Source organism: Haliotis rubra, unplaced genomic scaffold (genome assembly GCF_003918875.1).
Source record: "Haliotis rubra isolate DU_JTF1 unplaced genomic scaffold, ASM391887v1 Scf977, whole genome shotgun sequence".
Lineage (NCBI taxonomy): Eukaryota > Metazoa > Mollusca > Gastropoda > Lepetellida > Haliotidae > Haliotis > Haliotis rubra.
The window spans coordinates 334,464-355,069 of NW_025767720.1; the positions used below are offsets into that span (position 1 = coordinate 334,464).

General features: G+C 39.5%; 1 protein-coding gene across 1 annotated transcript; it reads right to left on the minus strand.

The window, feature by feature from the left end:
- Positions 1-18,601: 18,601 nt before the first annotated feature.
- LOC124265388 lies at positions 18,602-19,714 on the minus strand. Its single transcript, XM_046700159.1, has one exon. The coding sequence runs from the start codon at positions 19,712-19,714 to the stop codon at positions 18,602-18,604; it is 1,113 nt and encodes a 370-aa protein (XP_046556115.1).
- Positions 19,715-20,606: the final 892 nt, after the last annotated feature.

A 20,606-nucleotide genomic window follows, 5' to 3' on the forward strand; every position in this document is an offset into this window, starting at 1 on the left:
CGATTATCACAAAAATAATCACCTGCGCATCCTAGCCCGTATGGGTAATAAGGCTGGTTATTCTTTGCATTGAATTTAAGAGAGTAAGAAAATACATTGGCAATATTTCGGCATTTTACAAACGGAAAACGTTAAAGTTACATCTATAGCCTGTCTATACGCTGTCACAAAACTACCCAGTCAAATCTGGGGGATATGGGACCATGTGTAACTAAAAGTTGTGTTACTGCATGTGTTGTTTACACACACTTGTTATATCCGAGATATTATGGAGGCGGAACACACATCTAGTATCAGGGTCAAAATCACTGTATGTTATAGGGAGCTGTCAACCTGTCGCGTTCTCAATGATTCCAGCAGCGTGGTTGGGTAAACAATAGTCTGTGGTACAGACCCTGAAATATATATACCCAATATAGCCCATGCAAGTTTCGGGAAAATGAAGAAAGTCTCTGGGCTCCATTTTATTGTAATTTATTTCAATTTAAAAGTATATTTTCTGTAAAATATGTTCAATTCAGAGACTCCCTTTCAGTCTAGGTAACCAACAAAAACGATGTCTCACTCTCCAATAACTAGATCATTATATAATTCAGCCAATCGTTATTTATGATACGGATCGCGAAAAAAGTCTTAAGTGTATATTCTGGTATCTAGTAGATATTCATACACTTCATTATTTCCAAAGTATGAACTGGAAACTGAACCAACTCATGTTTAAGCACGTTTACTTTAAGGTGGGTAAAGAAGAGAAAATAACTATCACAATGTTGAATGGTCTTGTCTAAATCTAAACAAATGTCAATTGAAGAAATGGAAGATTTACCTGTTGTTTTTTCCCGTATATATGTAGTTCTGGATCCTGCATCAGTGGCGTTGGCATTTGCGTTGCCTTCCTCGGACCAACCTGTAAATATACGTTTGTACTGTATGATCCTATTCTTGTTCATATTTTCAATAAATACCTCGTAGATGTGGTTAAATTTGGCAATCTCAGAAAAGAACCAATTTCAGTTCAGTTAACTTTTGTATTGTTTAACCAACAGTACGAATAGAATTCGTCATCATAGGGACGTTTATTCCTGGAACTATCTTCACAGAAGGCAGCGCGTATCTCAAGAATGAAGTACTGAGATAACAAATTGTGAAAATTATTGCTGAACATCCCCAAAGATAACATGTGTGTGAAATGTGTGGATAGGACACAGTAGACAAGAAATTGACAGTTCTACGTGGTCAGCAATTCTGATTTCATCCCTGCTGATCGGTTTCTTTATGAACACAAACTGAAGTTTACAAAACAAGTACATTTGGCCAAGGTTATCTTAAAGGTCACATGCAACGTAAAACACAACTTTGCAGATTCTGATACCTTTCGGTATGGACTTACTGAAACAAATCATCAAAAATGCAAATTCAAGTTGAAAAATAACGCCATGAAATAACCCGCGCGAAATCGGAGTTCAAACGATTCACTAATTTTCCCCAAGGGTGTGGGGGAATTGAAGTGGTTTCAACATCTGGGCTGCGCTCATAGCACATGCGCAGTGAAATAGGTTCTCGCAGCATGGAAGCGAGTTGTCCGGTGAATACTCGGTGAAGACTTTGTTGTGAGCTATTTTTCTAATGTTTTGTTGATATTTCACAGGCGTGACATTTTTATATGTTATGACAGTAGATTACCGATTTAACTGTTTATATAATTTTATTTGTCTATTTCACCACACGTTCTTCTTACCGAGTCATTTTCTCAGTTCGATACTTAAAAGCAATGTCATTATTTAGCATTGACAGAATTTCTAACTGTGATATAGATATGTCGTTGTCACAGATACCTATGTGTCTGCCTGCCCGTCTGCTAATGACAATATTCAATACAAAATCTAAAAGACAACAATTCCCACGAATACATCTAGAAAAAGTTTTCTGTCAAGAAACTCAACAAGTTGGAGATTTAACAACATTTTGTTTTGTGGAAGGCGTGTTACAGTCACGTCATTGGTCCCAGTAGAGTACAGCAGTTCCAAGAAGGATAACTCTAGTCGGAATCGAGTCAATGTTAAGAATACGCCTCTATGTTGAAATGGAATACATCACCATAAATTGGACCTGAGAATAGTGTATGTACTGAGTGAATATTTACGGCATGCGACAAAGACTGTGACGTCATGGTGGCAGTTGGAGGCTGAGGATGAGTAGCCAGAGTGGTGGAGTTAAAGGGTTTGACAACAATTTATTGATGGACTGGTGTTGTTTCTCATTAACTGAAGAGGAACTGTTTATTGATTGAACATTTTGTGCCCGGAATATTGTGCCTGGTGGAAGTGGTTCTATGGCATGGACACCGTGGCAGACTCACTTGTCACACTTTCAGAAAATACCTTTACTCGGTATCTTGCTGCTTCTATTTCCCCGAATTCAGTTTTAGCAACAAACAGGTTATAGGAATTCAAGGGCTGTAAAATTCTTATTTCTCTTCCTATTAGGTCACCGTCAACTTTAACTAGGTCATTGACCTTGATCGGGGGTTAGCCTAATGGCGGCTATGTTTGTTTGCAAAAAATGCAAACGATTGTTTTGTTTTGTTTTAAGGTTATATATTTCAAAAAGACTACTATTTATAAGGCAATATTGTTGCAAAATAATAATGTCTAATAAAAAGAGTATTCATATTCTTTAACCTTTATGTTTTCTTTTTCAAATCTTGGAATGTGTGAGTACAGCACGTTCTAATTATCAATAAAACTTTAAAAGTTGTCAATGAATTTGGATCATGAAAAGTAGTTCCGTCAAGCAATCATATTTCTTCTGCTTAGCTGACCAATCAACGTTGAGAATCACTGAAAAGCACATGTGCGATTATCACAAAAATAATCACCTGCGCATCCTAGCCCGTATGGGTAATAAGGCTGGTTATTCTTTGCATTGAATTTAAGTGAGTAAGAAAATACATTGGCAATATTTCGGCATTTTACAAACGGAAAAACGTTAAAAGTTACATCTATAGCCTGTCTATACGCTGTCACAAAACTACCCAGTCAAATCTGGGGGATATGGGACCATGTGTAACTAAAAGTTGTGTTACTGCATGTGTTGTTTACACACACTTGTTATATCCGAGATATTATGGAGGCGGAACACACATCTAGTATCAGGGTCAAAATCACTGTATGTTATAAGGGAGCTGTCAACCTGTCGCGTTCTCAATGATTCCAGCAGCGTGGTTGGGTAAACAATAGTCTGTGGTACAGACCCTGAAATATATATACCCAATATAGCCCATGCAAGTTTCGGGAAAATGAAGAAAGTCTCTGGGCTCCATTTTATTGTAATTTATTTCAATTTAAAAGTATATTTTCTGTAAAATATGTTCAATTCAGAGACTCCCTTTCAGTCTAGGTAACCAACAAAAACGATGTCTCACTCTCCAATAACTAGATCATTATATAATTCAGCCAATCGTTATTTATGATACGGATCGCGAAAAAAGTCTTAAGTGTATATTCTGGTATCTAGTAGATATTCATACACTTCATTATTTCAAAAGTATGAACTGGAAACTGAACAAACTCATGTTAAAGCACGTTTACTTTTTTTTTTAAGGTGGGTAAAGCGAAGAAAATAACTATCAAGGAAGGAGCGAATGAGAGGTGAAGCAAGAGAGTTCCATAGCAAGGAAGGAGTGTCAAACACATGATGTGTCTGGTTTAGTTAAACACAAAGTTTCTGGCCTAAACTGTTCGTATTGCCAAACCGTATTGGATGACGATATCTCCAGGACATGGAATTGGAATTGAGCCTCATGTATATGATGACCAGGCAGACCATGGCTTGAACTTGAAGGCCAAAGTCATATATACATTCACAGATTTACATTCTTATTTGTTACCGACAGTGAGTGAGTGAGTAAGATGAGGGGGTGATAGCACTAGAAGTGGGCTACACACATTGTACCCATGTGAGGAATCAACCCAGTACTCTTTTGCGTGATGAACTGTGTTGAACATGTATTTTCTCCAACCGGTTGTAAAATAAGAAGTCGCCTGCTGGTTCATAATATACGTTTGTAATGGGAATGTTTTGGCGCATTCAGGAAGTGATTGTAATGAGCAAAGTTTCTGATTCAGTGTTCATGAGAAACTGAGGATCGGTATGATTGTTTTCAATTCTAGACACCGTTGACCGAATATTAACTGTGTGGTGGCTTAGAGTTACAACAAAAGTATTTCGGGTGTGTTATCTATAGGGCATCAATCATAAGCGAATCTCTCTTTACCAGAGTATTTTCTTCTGGGGACGTGATGGTTATATTTGGCAAACAGTACGTATTCTCTCACCTGCTGTACACAGGTCCCCACTAATCTGAACTTCACACAGCGTCAGTATATCATCGAAGATTGGCAAACGTTCGATCTTGACAAATCTGGCAACTACTGGCTCATCACAGGGCAGTGTGTCCATGGCCCCTAGGAGACCCGTCTTCTCTGTGCAGGTTAGGGGGGCTATGTTGGGATTTTGCCGGGGGTCATCTATGAATGTGACAATCGCCAGGTCTCTCAGTCTAAAAGCTAAAACACAAAGAAATGATTTCAAAGGTATATAGAAGGTGTGGAAAATAATAGATGGGTACTTATGGGTATTAAGGACGTCCACAAAATCTAAGCCTATTTTCCTTCTGTTCAAAGCCAACATATAATTTGATTATATCCAAAACAGATTTATTTTATCACTGAAATTTTTAATCTAAACATTTCGTGGGAAAACTGATGTGCCTGGTCATTGCTTACATATGATGTTTTTTGTTATGCAAATAAGAGCATGTACTTTGATATGTTTCCGGAAGCAGATTTAAGGTCTGGCAGAATTAGAAGCTTCACCTAAACCTAGGTCTTTTCTTCGTTGTATGGTGACATTCCTGATTCGGAACATATCCTGGAGGTCCACCATCCACCAGGGCGACGGCACGGAGCTCGCAAAGCAGCTGCCGTGGTACCGATAAGCATCGAGGTTGCCGTCAACGGCGTTAGACGGCGATGATCTAAAGTCATGATTGTCACTGCCGTATGCTGGCTTGTTCAGAGCTATATTCTGTGAATCTGTGTGAAAATATTCCAATGTTATTATTGCGTTCGTGTTATTTTGACAACTCATATGAGTACCAGGCTTCTGTTACACCCAGCAATTGAATCTAACAGTTTTTGAATAGAAGTCAAAAGACAAATTGATTATTCTTATATATTACCATGACCAAAATGCAAAGTCATCCAGCTTGTAGACTGTAGTGATGATCTTGAAAAGACTCATCTTATTGACAAAGAATCAATGCAATGTTACAATTGATATGAGTATCTAAATATCCTCTCAGCCAATAGCAGCACTGCAAAATGTACGGACTTACATCATACCATAGTCGTATCATGTGTTAGTGAGTGAGTATGGTTTACGCAGATTTTAGCAATATTCCAGCAATATGACGAGGCAACGCATTAACTACTAGGCTACCCCACCGCCCCGTATCATGTGTTAAGGTTCCTTAGAACGCAGTTCACTCGTGAAAGGACTTGCGGGTAAATATTCCAATGTTATTTTTCTTAGAGTATTGGGCTAATGGCTTTATTAGAAGTGATCAAAGTGACACACAGTTTTACCTAATAGCCTGGTATGGTTGCTCTAATGTCTTGAAGCAAAGGTCATTTGAATAGAATGCATTAGCGAGAAGATGAGTAAGGTTTAACGCCTCCTTTTCAACAATATACCAGCAATATCCCGTGGAGAAAACCAGAAATGGACTTCACAGATTGTACCCATGTGGGGAATCGAACAAGGTCCTTGGCTACCCCTCATTTGAATGAAAGACAAATAATACTCAAAACATATTACCATGAACATCCAACCAAATGTAATTTCATCCAGCTTGTGAAATGTAGTGATTCATCCGTCTTGAAAACAATTATGTTTTAATAAAAAATTTACCCAATGCAACTATTGTAATGATCTTTGAATAGGCCTCTAGGCCACGGGCAGAAATTTGCAGATCTACATTTACAGATTTGGATCATGCCATGGTCGTATCATATGTCTCTTCGAAGGTCATCAACTCACTGAACAAATTGTTTCTACACAACCAGTTAATGCTAATGTATTATTTTATCACCGCATTATTTGATTGTCTGGTTTGTTCACTGGCTTCTTCTGCCGGTAGGGAAGGACGTGACTGCTTTTCGGTGGCCCTTTGATACAATTCCCGTCGCACCTATGATGCCATTTACGACAAATGGAATCTGTTTCCCAGGATCAGCAAGACTATTAGATAATTAGAGAATAACCAACGAGGTACGAGCGATTACGAGAAATATTGTTCACAGTGCGGAGCCTTGGCGTGGCACTGAACCAACGAGGTCATATTTCACGTAATCACTCGTATCTCGTTGGTTATTTTATTTATTACCCGTAATGTAATTTAAAAAGAAGAACCACGAATTAAAAACACCCGGAGACAGGACTTGTGACCTCAAACAGCTGATTCGTATTCATGCGCGTATTAAATCTTCTCCAGCGATAACATAACTACGCCATGGAAAATAGTACCTCGTAAAATCGCTTTAAAATACAACAAAAATATTTTTTATGAAATAATCTATTAACATTTGTAAACATGATAAAAATGATCTTTTAAATGCAATATCATAGAACTTAACAGCTAAAACGTTATTGATCAAGTCAATGCGCCGGAACATCGTTCACTCACGACTGACGTGTGTCTAGTGACGGGTGACGGTGTAGTGTTGAAACACACTTTGGCAAAAACCTGTCAATTTTGGGGAAAGTCAACAGTTAAAAGTTGTTAAATCTAAAAGACATCAATTCCCACGAATACATCTAGAAAAAGTTTTCTGTCAAGAAACTCAACAAGTATGAAGATTTAACAACATTTTGTTTTGTGGAAGGCGTGTTACAGTCACGTCATTGGTCCCAGTAGAGTACAGCAGTTCCAAGAAGGATAACTCTAGTCGGAATCCGAGTCAATGTTAAGAATACGCCTCTATGTTGAAATGGAATACATTACCATAAATTGGACCAGAGAATAGTGTATGTACTGAGTGAATATTTACGGCATGCGACAAAGACTGTGACGTCATGGTGGCAGTCGGAGGCTGAGGATGAGTAGCCAGAGTGGTGGAGTTACAAGGGTTTGACAACAATTTATTGATGGACTGGTGTTGTTTCTCATTAACTGAAGAGTAACTGTTTATTGATTGAACATTTTGTGCCCGGAATATTGTGCCTGGTGGAAGTGGTTCTATGGCATGGACACCGTGGCAGACTCACTTGTCACACTTTCAGGTAACACCTTTACTCGGTATCTTGCTGCTTCTATTTCCCCGAATTCAGTTTTAGCAACAAACAGGTTATAGGAATTCAAGGGCTGTAAAATTCTTATTTCTCTTCCTATTAGGTCACCGTCAACTTTAACTAGGTCATTGACCTTGATCGGGGTTAGCCTAATGGCGGCTATGTTTGTTTGCAAAAATGCAAACGATTGTTTTGTTTTTGTTTTAAGGTTATATATTTCAAAAGACTACTATTTATAAGGCAATTTTGTTGCAAAATAATAATGTCTAATAAAAGAGTATTCATATTCTTTAACCTTTATGTTTCTTTTTCAAATCTTGGAATGTGTGAGTACAGCACGTTCTAATTATCAATAAAACTTTAAAAGTTGTCAATGAATTTGGATCATGAAAAGTAGTTCCGTCAAGCAATCATATTTTCTCTGCTTAGCTGACCAATCAACGTTGAGAATCACTGAAAAGCACATGTGCGATTATCACAAAAATAATCACCTGCGCATCCTAGCCCGTATGGGTAATAAGGCTGGTTATTCTTTGCATTGAATTTAAGAGAGTAAGAAAAATACATTGGCAATATTTCGGCATTTTACAAACGGAAAACGTTAAAGTTACATCTATAGCCTGTCTATACGCTGTCACAAAACTACCCAGTCAAATCTGGGGATATGGGACCATGTGTAACTAAAAGTTGTGTTACTGCATGTGTTGTTTACACACACTTGTTATATCCGAGATATTATGGAGGCGGAACACACATCTAGTATCAGGGTCAAAATCACTGTATGTTATAAGGAGCTGTCAACCTGTCGCGTTCTCAATGATTCCAGCAGCGTGGTTGGGTAAACAATAGTCTGTGGTACAGACCCTGAAATATATATACCAATATAGCCCATGCAAGTTTCGGGAAAATGAAGAAAGTCTCTGGGCTCCATTTTATTGTAATTTATTTCAATTTAAAAGTATATTTTCTGTAAAATATGTTCTATTCAGAGACTCCCTTTCAGTCTAGGTAACCAACAAAAACGATGTCTCACTCTCCAATAACTAGATCATTATATAATTCAGCCAATCGTTATTTATGATACGGATCGCGAAAAAAGTCTTAAGTGTATATTCTGGTATCTAGTAGATATTCATACACTTCATTATTTCCAAAGTATGAACTGGAAACTGAACCAACTCATGTTTAAGCACGTTTACTTTAAGGTGGGTAAAGAAGAGAAAATAACTATCACAATGTTGAATGGTCTTGTCTAAATCTAAACAAATGTCAATTGAAGAAATGGAAGATTTACCTGTTGTTTTTTCCAGTATATATGTAGTTCTGGATCCTGCGTCAGTGGCGTTGGCATTTGCGTTGCCTTCCTCGGACCAACCTGTAAATATAGTTTTGTACTGTATGATCCTATTCTTGTTCATATTTTCAATAAATACCACGTAGATGTGGTTTAATTTGGCAATCTCAGAAAAGAACCAATTACAGTTCAGTTAACTTTTGTATTGTTTAACCCACAGTACGAATACAAATCGTCATCCCAGGGACGTTTATTCCTGGAACTATCTTCACGGACCCAGGACAATTTTTCAGAGTGAAGGCAGTGCGTATCTCAAGAATGAAGTACTGAGATAACAAATTGTGAAAATTATTGCTGAACATCACCAAAGATAACATGTGTGTGAAATGTGTGGATAGGACACAGTAGACAAGAAATTGACAGTTCTACATGGTCAGCAATTCTGATTTCATCCCTGCTGATCGGTTTCTTTATGAACACAAACTGAAGTTTACAAACGTAAAACACAACTTTGCAGATTCTGATACCTTTCGGTATGGACTTACCGAAACAAATCATCAAAAATGCAAATTCAAGTTGAAAAATAACGCGATGAAAAAACCCGCGCGAAATCGGAGTTCAAACGATTCACTAATTTTCCCCCAGCGCTTGGGGGAATTGAAGTGGTTTCAACAGCTGGGCTGCGCTCATAGCACATGCGCAGTGAAATAGGTTCGCGCAGCATGGAAGCGGGTTGTCCGGTGAATACTCGGTGAAGGCTTTGTTGTGAACTTTTTTTCTAATGTTTTGTTGATATTTCACAGGCGCGACATTTTTATATGTTATGACAGTAGATTACCGATTTAACTGTTTATATAATTTTATTTGTCTATTTCACCACACGTTCTTCTTACCGAGTCATTTTCTCAGTTCGATATTTAAAAGCAATATCATTATTTAGCATTGACAGAATTTCTAACTGTGATATAGATATGTCGTTGTCACAGAAACCTATGTGTCTGCCTGTCCGTCTGCTAATGACAATATTCAATACACAACTTCGATCACTGACCACATGCAATTTGAACTTAACACCTATCAGGCTATACACCATAAACAAAACGCATTGATTTATGGCTCGAGTTCGATCTCTGTCACGTTATGTAATTACAAAGACAGGCAGGTGTGATACTTGTACACATGACATATTATGATGTCTGTTGATTGCAAAATGTTGTACACAAAAAATTAGCATGTATTTAGAAAACCCAACATCTCTAAATATACACACACAATGAGCCGTGAGGGCATCGGCAAATGAACCAGCCGTTACACTTGAGTGCACACACACCCGCTCTGACTGGGTTTGGTATCGCGGCTGCTTCGTTTCTAGGGAAGTAAACCCAAGTACAAAATATTGCACTTTTGATTTGCGATTGTACACTTATAATTTATATGTTTTTTCATAATCAGCAATGTATACTATATGTCATGAATAAGTGATAATTGTGTTTTAATTATGTTTGATTTTTTGGTTGCATGTGACCTTTAAACTTTGCGATTGTACACTTATAATTTGTATGTTTTTCATAATCAGCAATGTATACTATATGTCATGAATAGGTGATAATTGGGTTTTAATGATGTTTGATTTTTTGGTTGCATGTGACCTTTAAGCAATTTTTAAGTTGAAAGATTAAAACTACTCAAAAGAATTCACTGTAAAACCAACAAACAACGAAGCAATATACTATTAACGACCGATTCTTAAATTAATCAATAAGTAGGTTTACTAATCAATACAAAATCATTGCTAAGTAATGACACTGGCATTAAAATAGAGCAGCAGTACAAGAATTCAGTTTGGAAAATGGTTGACAATATCTTCAGCATGTATAATGTGCATTTAATGTCATACAGATAATCTGTTAGCAGTGCTTTGTTAAAAAGGTACCTATAGGTATAAGACATTCTGTTTCAAGATTGTACTGCCTTAGGCATGTATTTCCCCAAACCGGAGACAGTACAACATACCCGGAACAGATTCTCACTTTGATAGCTTTCTGCACGAGACTTTCTGTCTTAAAGCTTAAGTTTTGGACATGTGTTTTTTCCAACCAGACACGATGTGTGAAGATGAACTGTCACCTGAAATGGTTCACTTAAAACGGTTCATTTGAAATCGTAATATATGTTTCTGATGGGAAGGTTTCAGGCATTCAGAACATGACGTGAATGGGTCTGGTTTTTCAAGGAAAAAGAAGAATGTGATGGTCTGGTAGAAATTCTAGATTTGCTCCAATTATTTGTCTGGGCGAACCCGTTTCATCTGTCACTTTTCAAAAAGGAAATGCTGCTCAGGACTACCTTTTAATCCCCATTATGTGACACTATGAACCACATATTAACTGAGTGCCGTTTCAACATATATACGAGGGGAGGTAAAAGTTTTGAGAACTTGATGTACAATTAACAGTCAGAGCAGGTTTCGAACTTTTATTTTTCACTATAGTCTCCCTTAAGTTCAATACACTTTACCCATTTGTGCTGCAAGCTGGCAATACCCTGTAAATAGAAGTCGTTTGACTGGTCCCTAAACCAAGCTTCTGTCGTAGCCTTCAGTTCATCATTGGCAAATCGTCCTCCACGCAAGTTCTTCAAATTGAAGACTTCAAATTCCGACACAGGTTATAATCACTGGGTGCCAGGTCAGGGCCCCGTTTCAAAAAGCTCTCGTAGGCCTAAGATCTCGTAACTTTTCTCGTAGCATTGGTACCTGCTATACTGTAACATAGGAGGTTCGAATACTACGAGAAAAGTTACGAGATCTTAGGCCTACGAGAGCTTTGTGAAAGGGGGCCCTGGACTGTACTCGTGGATTCTGCTTGCGTTGGTGCCCTCTAGTGTGAGGACATGAACTACAGCTCTGTACTCAGTTTTGGAATTCTCCATGATATCAGTAAGTTATCTCTCTTCTAGTTATCTAAATATTAATACTGTTTGTTGCAAGGTTTCTAAACTTTCACAGGTATCTCATGAATGATCAATGTATGCAATACCACCAGAGGCATAGGTGTTTCACAACTCAGGCAGCGAGTTCTCAAAACTTTTAGACCTCCCGTCGTATATTGTTGTTACTCGTCTGCTGAAGATACTGCAGAGTAATATTTTACTCCAATATTACACTAGTGAAATACCGCTAGACATATGACGTCATAATGGTTACAGTTATTACGTCATAACGCTAATACCTCTGTCACAATGGTATTAGACCTTGCTTGACTCGCAGAAAGCTGAGAGCTATCACACTGTAGGCAGTTTCTGTCAATTCATGTTGGATAGTACTAAACAGAATACTGAACTCGCTTCAGTGAAATAACATTTTTATTAAACTCGTGAAAGATTTAGTAACAAATTTGCTTTCACTCGTTTGATACCAAATCATACTCTATTGAAGTCTATTGAAGTCTATTGATACTCTATTGAAGTCCTCCATGAATATTAAGAACCATCGCATGTCCTTCTTGGCCTCGTGAGATATGTTGATGTGGTGGAAGTTACTCTTCACACTACGCAGTAAAGCCAAGAGACGACCGATAAATAGCCTGGATGATCTGATTATGTCTGATATGTAAGCCAGCTTGCCAATCAGAGACTGTAACTGCCGTTTGGTACATGTTTTCTTGTACAACATCTTATGAAGCACTTGTTTGATTTCCTATAATTTTTCAGGAGGAATAGCTAGTGTCATAGCCATAGTGTCAAATTTCTTGCCCAAAATGCCAACTGAGTGGTTGGGAAGGAGCATTTTTTCCACTGCTGGCAGCATCCCCATGTCAATGATGAGATTTTGCAAGACTCTAAAACCCTCCGCAGCTTTTGTGGTATCTGCGCTTGTTATGTCATCAATGTAGTTGACTCCTTCATAACCTCTTTGTTCAAATATGTACATGAGGGCATTTGTAGTTCTCTGAGCTGCATAGCGCCTGTCCGGACTCCAAAGGGCACCTTTGTGTCGAAATATAATTGTCCGTTCCATGTGAAACCTAGCAGGTGATAATCTCCTGGGTCTACTGGTATCCAACGATAACACCGTTTGATATCAACCTTGTATAGCAAGCAGCCTCCACCATGCTTGTTGATAAGGCGAATCAGATGATCACTGGATGGATAATGTAGTTTGAAAGGGTCCCCTAGGAAACTGTCTTGAGGAATACCATCTCTGACAAAGTGTTGCCAGTAAAAGACAAGTCCATGACTGTTCGTCTCTCAAGAGAGTCTTTCTTAGGGACTGACATAAGAGGGACAACATCATTTCACAACATAGTGGTTGTGAGAGGCAAAAGGGGCCATAATGGCACCATAGTGAAGTTCCTTCACAATGAAATCTTCTGTATGTGCCTTGAAATTAATAGCTGACCTATGATTCTGATGACTAGCCTTTGGTAAAGAAGGAGACAACTTCGTGTAGCCCACTGGCCATCCAAAAGTCATAAAATCTAAAAATTCGGTATCCCTGTAATTGACAAGCTCTCTTCGGAGAAAGTTTATATTAATACTGGAGGCCACAAGTATCCGCTTGCCTTTGCAATTTAGAAGTCCCGAGTTGAAAATTTTAGCATGAAACTGAATGAAGTATTTATGAGCAAACATTGGGTTGTCCTTGAAAGGTCATGCCATCTGAGCATTACTTGATGATTGATGATCAGAGTTTCTTCTGAACTGATTGGCCTGAGCATTCCTGTTAGAAGGTGTGTTAACCTGCTTGCAGTCTTTAGCTGGATGATTCGCAGAAACCCGGCGACGTGTGCGGCATTGGCTGCAAATATGTTGTTCCAGATGCCCAAGAGCATTCTTGTGCTCCTGTCATTTTTGCTGCAAAGAGCCACAGTAGAAGGCAGGTAAGGGGTCCAAAAGTCTCCTGGCCTTTATATGTTCAAAACTATCACTCCATGTGGCACGACCACTTTCAATCTCATGCAGTACATCTTGATGGAAACGCAAAACATTTGCCCACAGGAATTTCTCAACACAAAACGTGCACTGTATGAGGTGGTTAGCTCTACTGTCTTTGTAGCATGAAAGTTCAACATATTGGATTATGTGTTTCACTCCCAGAATAATATTCTTGTGGCCAAGCAACATCGAAAACAGCTTAATCACTTCCTGTGCGAGTGAAACCTGATTAAGGACAAATCAGTACTTCTGTCTAATTCTAATAGTTGACGAGCTCTGCTGTCCGCTCTGCTGACGGCAGTCCTGTCCTTCCTCAACGATGATAAGGGAACTGCTGACTGCTTTTTCCCAGTCAGCCGCACTGCTGAGATTTGTGACACTAACTCCCTGTCTTGACGTTCTAAAGCCTGAATCGTTTCATTTAAGTCCGAGACCAGTGCAGATTTCTGCCCGTCCTGAGGCAAAGGGAGACTATCCTGAAGTTCTCGTTTCACGGAGCCGGTGTCTTCGGTCGCGCACCCGTCCAGCCTGCCGCTGCAGTGCAGCAAAGGAACTTTCGTCTACGAGGTAAAGGTTGTCTTCATTCTGTTTGCAGAAGCGTCCGGAAGGCCCGTCGTGTCCAGATAAAGCTTCTTTACAAGTGGAACACTTACGTTTCGATGGCATAAGTCCAAAGTTGATTATACTAAAACTTAAAAGATGAAGGTTATGATATACGCCGCACAAGCATGGCAGGCGGGACGGAAAGGAGAGGACGCATGCGTGGCAAGACAGACATTTCCGGTAGTTATGCAAATTAAACATCATGACACATGATTCTACAATTAATCCACACAACCCACTCTGGCTTCTCATTTACCCGCCTAACTCACACTCCTCACCACTGGTTTCTCTTTAATTAATCTAATGACTTACATTCAATAATTGTCATGGTAATCCCACTCATCTCATTTATGATATTTTAGCTCAGCATCAAGTTATCGTAGCTCATCATGTAACCTTCTTTGATGCTTTGCTATCCCACCCTTGTTATTGTTATCTCCTTATCATATGTACATGTATCTTGTATATAAACTGGTGTACCCCATCATTCCCCCATACGCTTGAAAACGGTATTCGAACCTATACCTAAACGTCGCCATTGTGAAAATAAAGAAGTTGATCAACCATAAAGTTGTGTCATCTCAATGCGTCAGATGTGGAAAATGCCCGGCACATGTGACCATAAAATGTTTCGAAAGTTTTTTGTGAGATCTTGAATGTTGTAACATTGATCAAATATCATTTGTTGTTTGGCGCTCTTTCAAACTTTCTTAGAAAGAGAAAGCTTGTTTGTACCTAAAATGTTGTGGAATATGGACGCCAAATGGAGTTGCAGGATTTGGTTGGTTGGTTTGTTGGTTGTTTAACGCCGCACTCAGCAATATTTCACCTATAGGGCGGCGGTCTGTAAATAATCGACTGGACCAGACAATCCCGTGATCAACCGCATGAGCATCGATCTACGCAAGTGGGATACGATGTCATGTGTCAACCAAGTGAGCGAGCCTCACCACCCAATCCCGTTAATCGCCTCTTGCGACAAGCATGGTTTGCTGAAGACCAAATCTAACCCGGACCTTCACGGGTCGGGGTTGCAGGAACACAGGTCGACGTGAAAAGAGTTGACAATATGTGATGAATGTTTAAATCATGCAGTATTTTAAAGAGGTTTGTCACTGCATTAATCTAAATGTATAATAACAAAAGAAGACAAAGAGCATCTATAGATTCCCCGGACATTGTCTGATCTTGATGATAATGGCACGTGCCAAGACATGTGGGATTGTAAATTCTGATCGGTTTGTCCACCTCCTTGTTGAAAAGGTTGAATACAATACCTACCGTATGACATCTCCACAACACTTTGGACAAATACCCGAGCCTAAAGGTTAAAGCGTTAGCTCGTCATGCCGAAGACCCGGGTATGATTGCCCACATGGGTACAACGTGTGAAGCCCATTTCTGGTGTCCCTTGCCGTGATATTGCTGGAATGTTGCTAAAAGCGGTATAAAACCATACTCACTCACTCACTCACTCACTCATTGTACAAATATCTGCTTCAGTAAAACTATAATGATACAAGTTCTAACCATCTGCGCGAAGACTTGTCTCCTTGTGTAGTGAGCCATGCGTACGTTTGAATATCATGTGTTTACGCAGTGGAATTACTAAATTTATTTGTGAACGTGAAACGTGCAAAAAAACGTAAATAAACAACCTTCTTGCCACTCCGACCACCAAACTAAATATGATACTTTTGCCACTCCGACCACCAAACTAAATATGATACTTTTTCTAAACTACATGAACTAAATAAGCTATCTACTAAGATACACAACTATAATTCTAAATTGTTTAGTATCTATACTATGCCCGAATATGGCAAACTATTTGTGTAATCTAACGACCAGAGTCTCACTGATCACAATTGTCGACCATTCACCTAGCCGTCAGAAACCTATCTGCTCGACTCTGCACGTGCAGAAAGTGACTGCACGAGGCGTTACGGTTGCGTTTTGATGCAACGTTCATGGTTCTTGTAAAGATGTGTTTTGGCTATCAGATAACTAAAAACCAAAGAAACTAAATTTCTCTCCAGAACATATCCCCCCCTTTGCTGATAAGACCCTGGTCTTTCAGAGAGACATCTGTTTACATCTAATTACACTAAATGTTGTGTAGACTTGTACTGAACTTGAAATGTACACGATGTTCGTCCTATTCTGGATACCACTCCAGTGGACAAAGCTTGGTAATAGGTCTAGTCAACACCGATTTCCCCACTTGAACATCCACTACTCTGACATGTCCATCTTTGCTTGGATATATCTTGGTGATTCTACCTAGCGGCCAGCTTCCTCGTGGAGTTTCAGGACTAACAACAATGACAACGTCATTTATTTTCAAGTCCTTACTTGTAGCTTGCCATTTCTTGCGGACATTGAGAGTGGGTAACCACTCTTTCATCCACCTTTTCCATATATGCCTCAGTAACTCCTGCACACGTCTCCAACGTTTACGAGGATTGAAGTCTTGTAGGTCTTCCTCTGGTGCAAAGGGGCCACCACACTGACCATGTAGAAAATGGTTTGGTGTAAGAGGCACAACATCACTGGGATGTGCGCTCTGATATGTCAGAGGTCGAGAGTTTAACAAAGCCTCTGCCCCTACAAAGGCGGTCATCAGTTCCTCGTCTGATATATCACCAGAACTAAGAACAGCATAGATTGCTCTTTTGGCTGATTTAATCAAAGATTCGAAAGTTCCACCAAAATGTGGAGCATGTGGTGGATTAAACTTCCACACGACCTTTCTGCTTGCTAGAGAGGCTTTTAGATTGTCTCCATCAAGTTCCGATATTAACTGTCTAAGTTCCTTGACGGCTCCTACAAAGTTAGTGCCGTTATCAGAGATGATTTCATTCGGCATTCCTCTTCTGTGTGCCATACGAGATAAAGCGTTCAGGAAAGAGTCGGTGTCTAAACCAAAAGCTATCTCCAGGTGTACCGCTCGAGTTGATAGACACGTGAATAAACACAGATACCGTTTCTGTCGATTTTTCCCCCGACCTTGCTTTGTTAGAAAGGGACCAGCAAAGTCTACACCTGTCTGAGCAAAGGGTCTCATGGAACATCTAACCCTGACACTTGGTAAATCTGCCATTATCTGTGTAGCAGGCTTGGTTTTCTGTCGTCTACACCAAGCACACTCATGTTCCCAACTACGAATCTCCTCACGAGCTGCTATAATCCAAAACCTACTTGACAATGCAGCCAATGTGTAATTGGTTCCCATATGACAACAGACTTCATGGAATTGTTTCACGATCAACTTTGTTACCCAGTGAGCTCTAGGAAGTATGACTGGAAAACGCGATTCATAGGAAAGATCCTCAGCATATCTGAGTCTACCACCTGATCTGATCAGTCCAGAATCGTCTAAAAATGGATGTAAACCCAATAATTTGCTAGATTTAGGAAGCTGTTTTCCTTTGGTCAAAGCTGCATATTCCTCAGTAAATGCTTCCTTTTGAGTGTTCAAAAGAACTAGTGTCTCAGCATCTTGAATTTCATCGGCATCAAGCTCACCAGATTTCCTAGTTTCTCCAGAAGAAACATTGTGAACGAACCGAAGTATCCAGGCAGTAACTCTGCACAATCTCCTCCAATCTGAATATCTTGAAGGGTCCAAGTGCCAGTTCATCACTGTAGCAGCTTAACATGTTACCATTGTAATATCTGACTGACATTCCTTGCGTCTTTCTAAGTTTTCATCAACTTTCAAGTTCCTTTGATTTGGCCACTCTTTCTCATCTTGTTTTATAAACTCTGGACCTTGAAGCCATTCCTTTCTATTCAAGGTTTCAACATGTGCTCCTCTTGTGAGAATATCAGCAGCATTCTGCTTGGTTGGTACATATTTCCACTGACTTGGTTGAGTATTGTCCTGTATGAACCCAACTCTGTTTTGCAACAAAAGGTTTAAAGTTTCTGCTTTGATTTTAATCCAACATAAGACATTTTCACTGTCTGACCAAAACTTTACTGATTTTGGAGAAACAGCAAGAGCCTCTGTGACAATTAGTGTCAGTCGTACACCAAGAACAGCTGCAAGCAGTTCCAACCTAGGAATACTCATTGCTTTTAGCGAACAACTCTGCTTTTGATGCTACTAGAGTGCTAGACCTGCTTTGACTGGGGAGGTTACTTACACAGTAGATGACTGCGCCAAATGCTTCTTGAGAAGCGTCTACGAATACATGCAACTGTTGGTCAATTGCAGCTTGATTTAAACCTATGTTTCTCGGAAATCTGAGAGAAGAAATCAGCTGCACTTCATTGTACCACTTCCATGTTTTTTGCTTCAAGATAAGGATTCATTTTCTCATCCCATCCGAGCCCAGCAAGCCACATTTGCTGCAGTAAGATTTTGCTCTCACAACGAATGGTGCTAGTAATCCTAACGGATCAAAAACCTTAGCAATTTCTCTGAGAAAGGATCTCTTTGTCACTGTGAGCAATTTGTTTTGAACTACAACCAAAGTTAAATTCGTCAGCTTCAGCACACCAGACCAGTCCTAAGGTTTTGACTGATGGCAACTCATCTGTCAATATGCTAATTTCCTGCAGCCTGTCTTCTGCTGGAATTTCATTCAGAACATTCTTTGAATTTGATAGCCATTTTCTGGCGTGCATACCTGCTGCTGCTCCCCAAAGGTTCATCAGCTGGTTGTAAAGTTGTAATGCATCAATGTCAGTTTGAACTGAATCTATGCTATCGTCCATGTAAGTTGATTTAACAACTGTCGTTGACGCCATAGTCAAGTCTGTTTCATGTAATTTGGCGTGCTCCTGTGTGATGTACTGAGCCAGAAAAGGTGAGCAGTTTATCCCAAACACTACTCGAGAGAATTCATAAACAACGGGAGGTTTGACCTGATCATTTGATCGCCAGAGAAACCTGAAGTATGGACGGTCACACTCCGCAATCTCTATTTGCAAATACATCTCCGCGACGTCACAGATGAGTCCAACTGGATACCTTCTAAATCTCAAAAGTATCTCAAACAGATCATTTTGCATCTTGGGACCCTGGTGTATAACATCATTAAGGGAAATGCCACTACATTTTGCAGATGCGTCAAATACCAACCTGACTTTTGTTGTTGACCTGTCCATATTCACCACTGGAAAATGAGGTAAGTACCATTTTGATTTACTGATGTCTTCCTCTGGAACTTTTCTGATGTAATTCTTTTCAAGGTACTTAGCTATGACATCTTCATATGCTGCTAAGATGGTATCATTTTTTGACAATTTCTTCTCTGTATCTTTCAAACGTTTCAATGCCATCTCATAATTGTCTGGCAATATTTCAGGATCCAATTTCCAAGGAATGCCTACTTTATATCGCTCATTTGTGTAGCTAAGGGACGTTTTAACAGCTTGAAGTGCATCTTCCTCTTCAGGACTCAACTTGGGTGTTGCAACAGCAACCTCTTCAGTTTCCCAAAACTTCTGAACTAGTTCATCAAGACAATCATCTGCACACCCAGAAACAGCATGCTGAACAAAGCATACATGTGACATCTGGTTCTGGGATGCACAACCTTTTGGAACTATCCCCACACATGTCCACCCTAACGGTGTGAGTCTTGCACCTGGCTCTCCAGGTAGTCCATACAGTTCTTTTGTGAACTGTGCAACTCGATATAATCCATCCCTATGAGGATGTCTATTATTGGCGGAGAAACTGGTTTAGGAAAATCTACACGTTCCAAATGTTTCCAGTTTTCTTGGATCTTTTGCCAGTTCACAGCAGGCAATGATCCTGTCACTTAATTAGTCGTCAACGCCTTCACTGACATTTGTACTGAACCATCAACACTTTCAAGGTCAAAGTGAACACACTGACTATTAAACGTCTCAGTTTTGCTATTCAAAACGTTAACAGAGATCTGTTGATATCTACCTTGAAGACCTAATTGATTAGCAATGTCCTCATTAATGTAAGTTTGAGTACTGGCGTCATCCAACAGAGCATTGACCTTTATTTCAGAAGTGCCATTCTTTAAGACAACTGGTACAGTCCTGAGTGCATAGGTCTTAGCTTGTTGTTTAGTAGTTGACATTGTAACAGATGAAAATTGCTCTGTACTATCTGAGGTTTGTTCAACATCAACTTGTAACTGTGTTTTGCTGCTATGAAGTAAACGATTATGTGTTGCTTGGCATCCATCAATGTTGCATTTTTCCGACTGTTGACAATGTTTCCCTACATGGCCTTTGTCTAAGCATCGAAAACAAAGTTGCAGGCGTTTTACAGTTTCCCATCTGTTGGAAACATCAAGAGCTTTCAGTTTACGACACTTTGAGGTTGTATGGTTTTGCATTTGACATACATGACACTTGAGTGTTTTCTCATTGTTCTTGCACCAAAGTAAACACCTTTCTGTGTACGTGAACATGATTGATCTATCTT

What these genes read in the sequence shown, in the direction of transcription:
- LOC124265388 (XM_046700159.1), bottom strand. Translation starts at nt 19,714, where the DNA reads ATGTCACATGTATGCTTTGTTCAGCATGCTGTTTCTGGGTGTGCAGAT.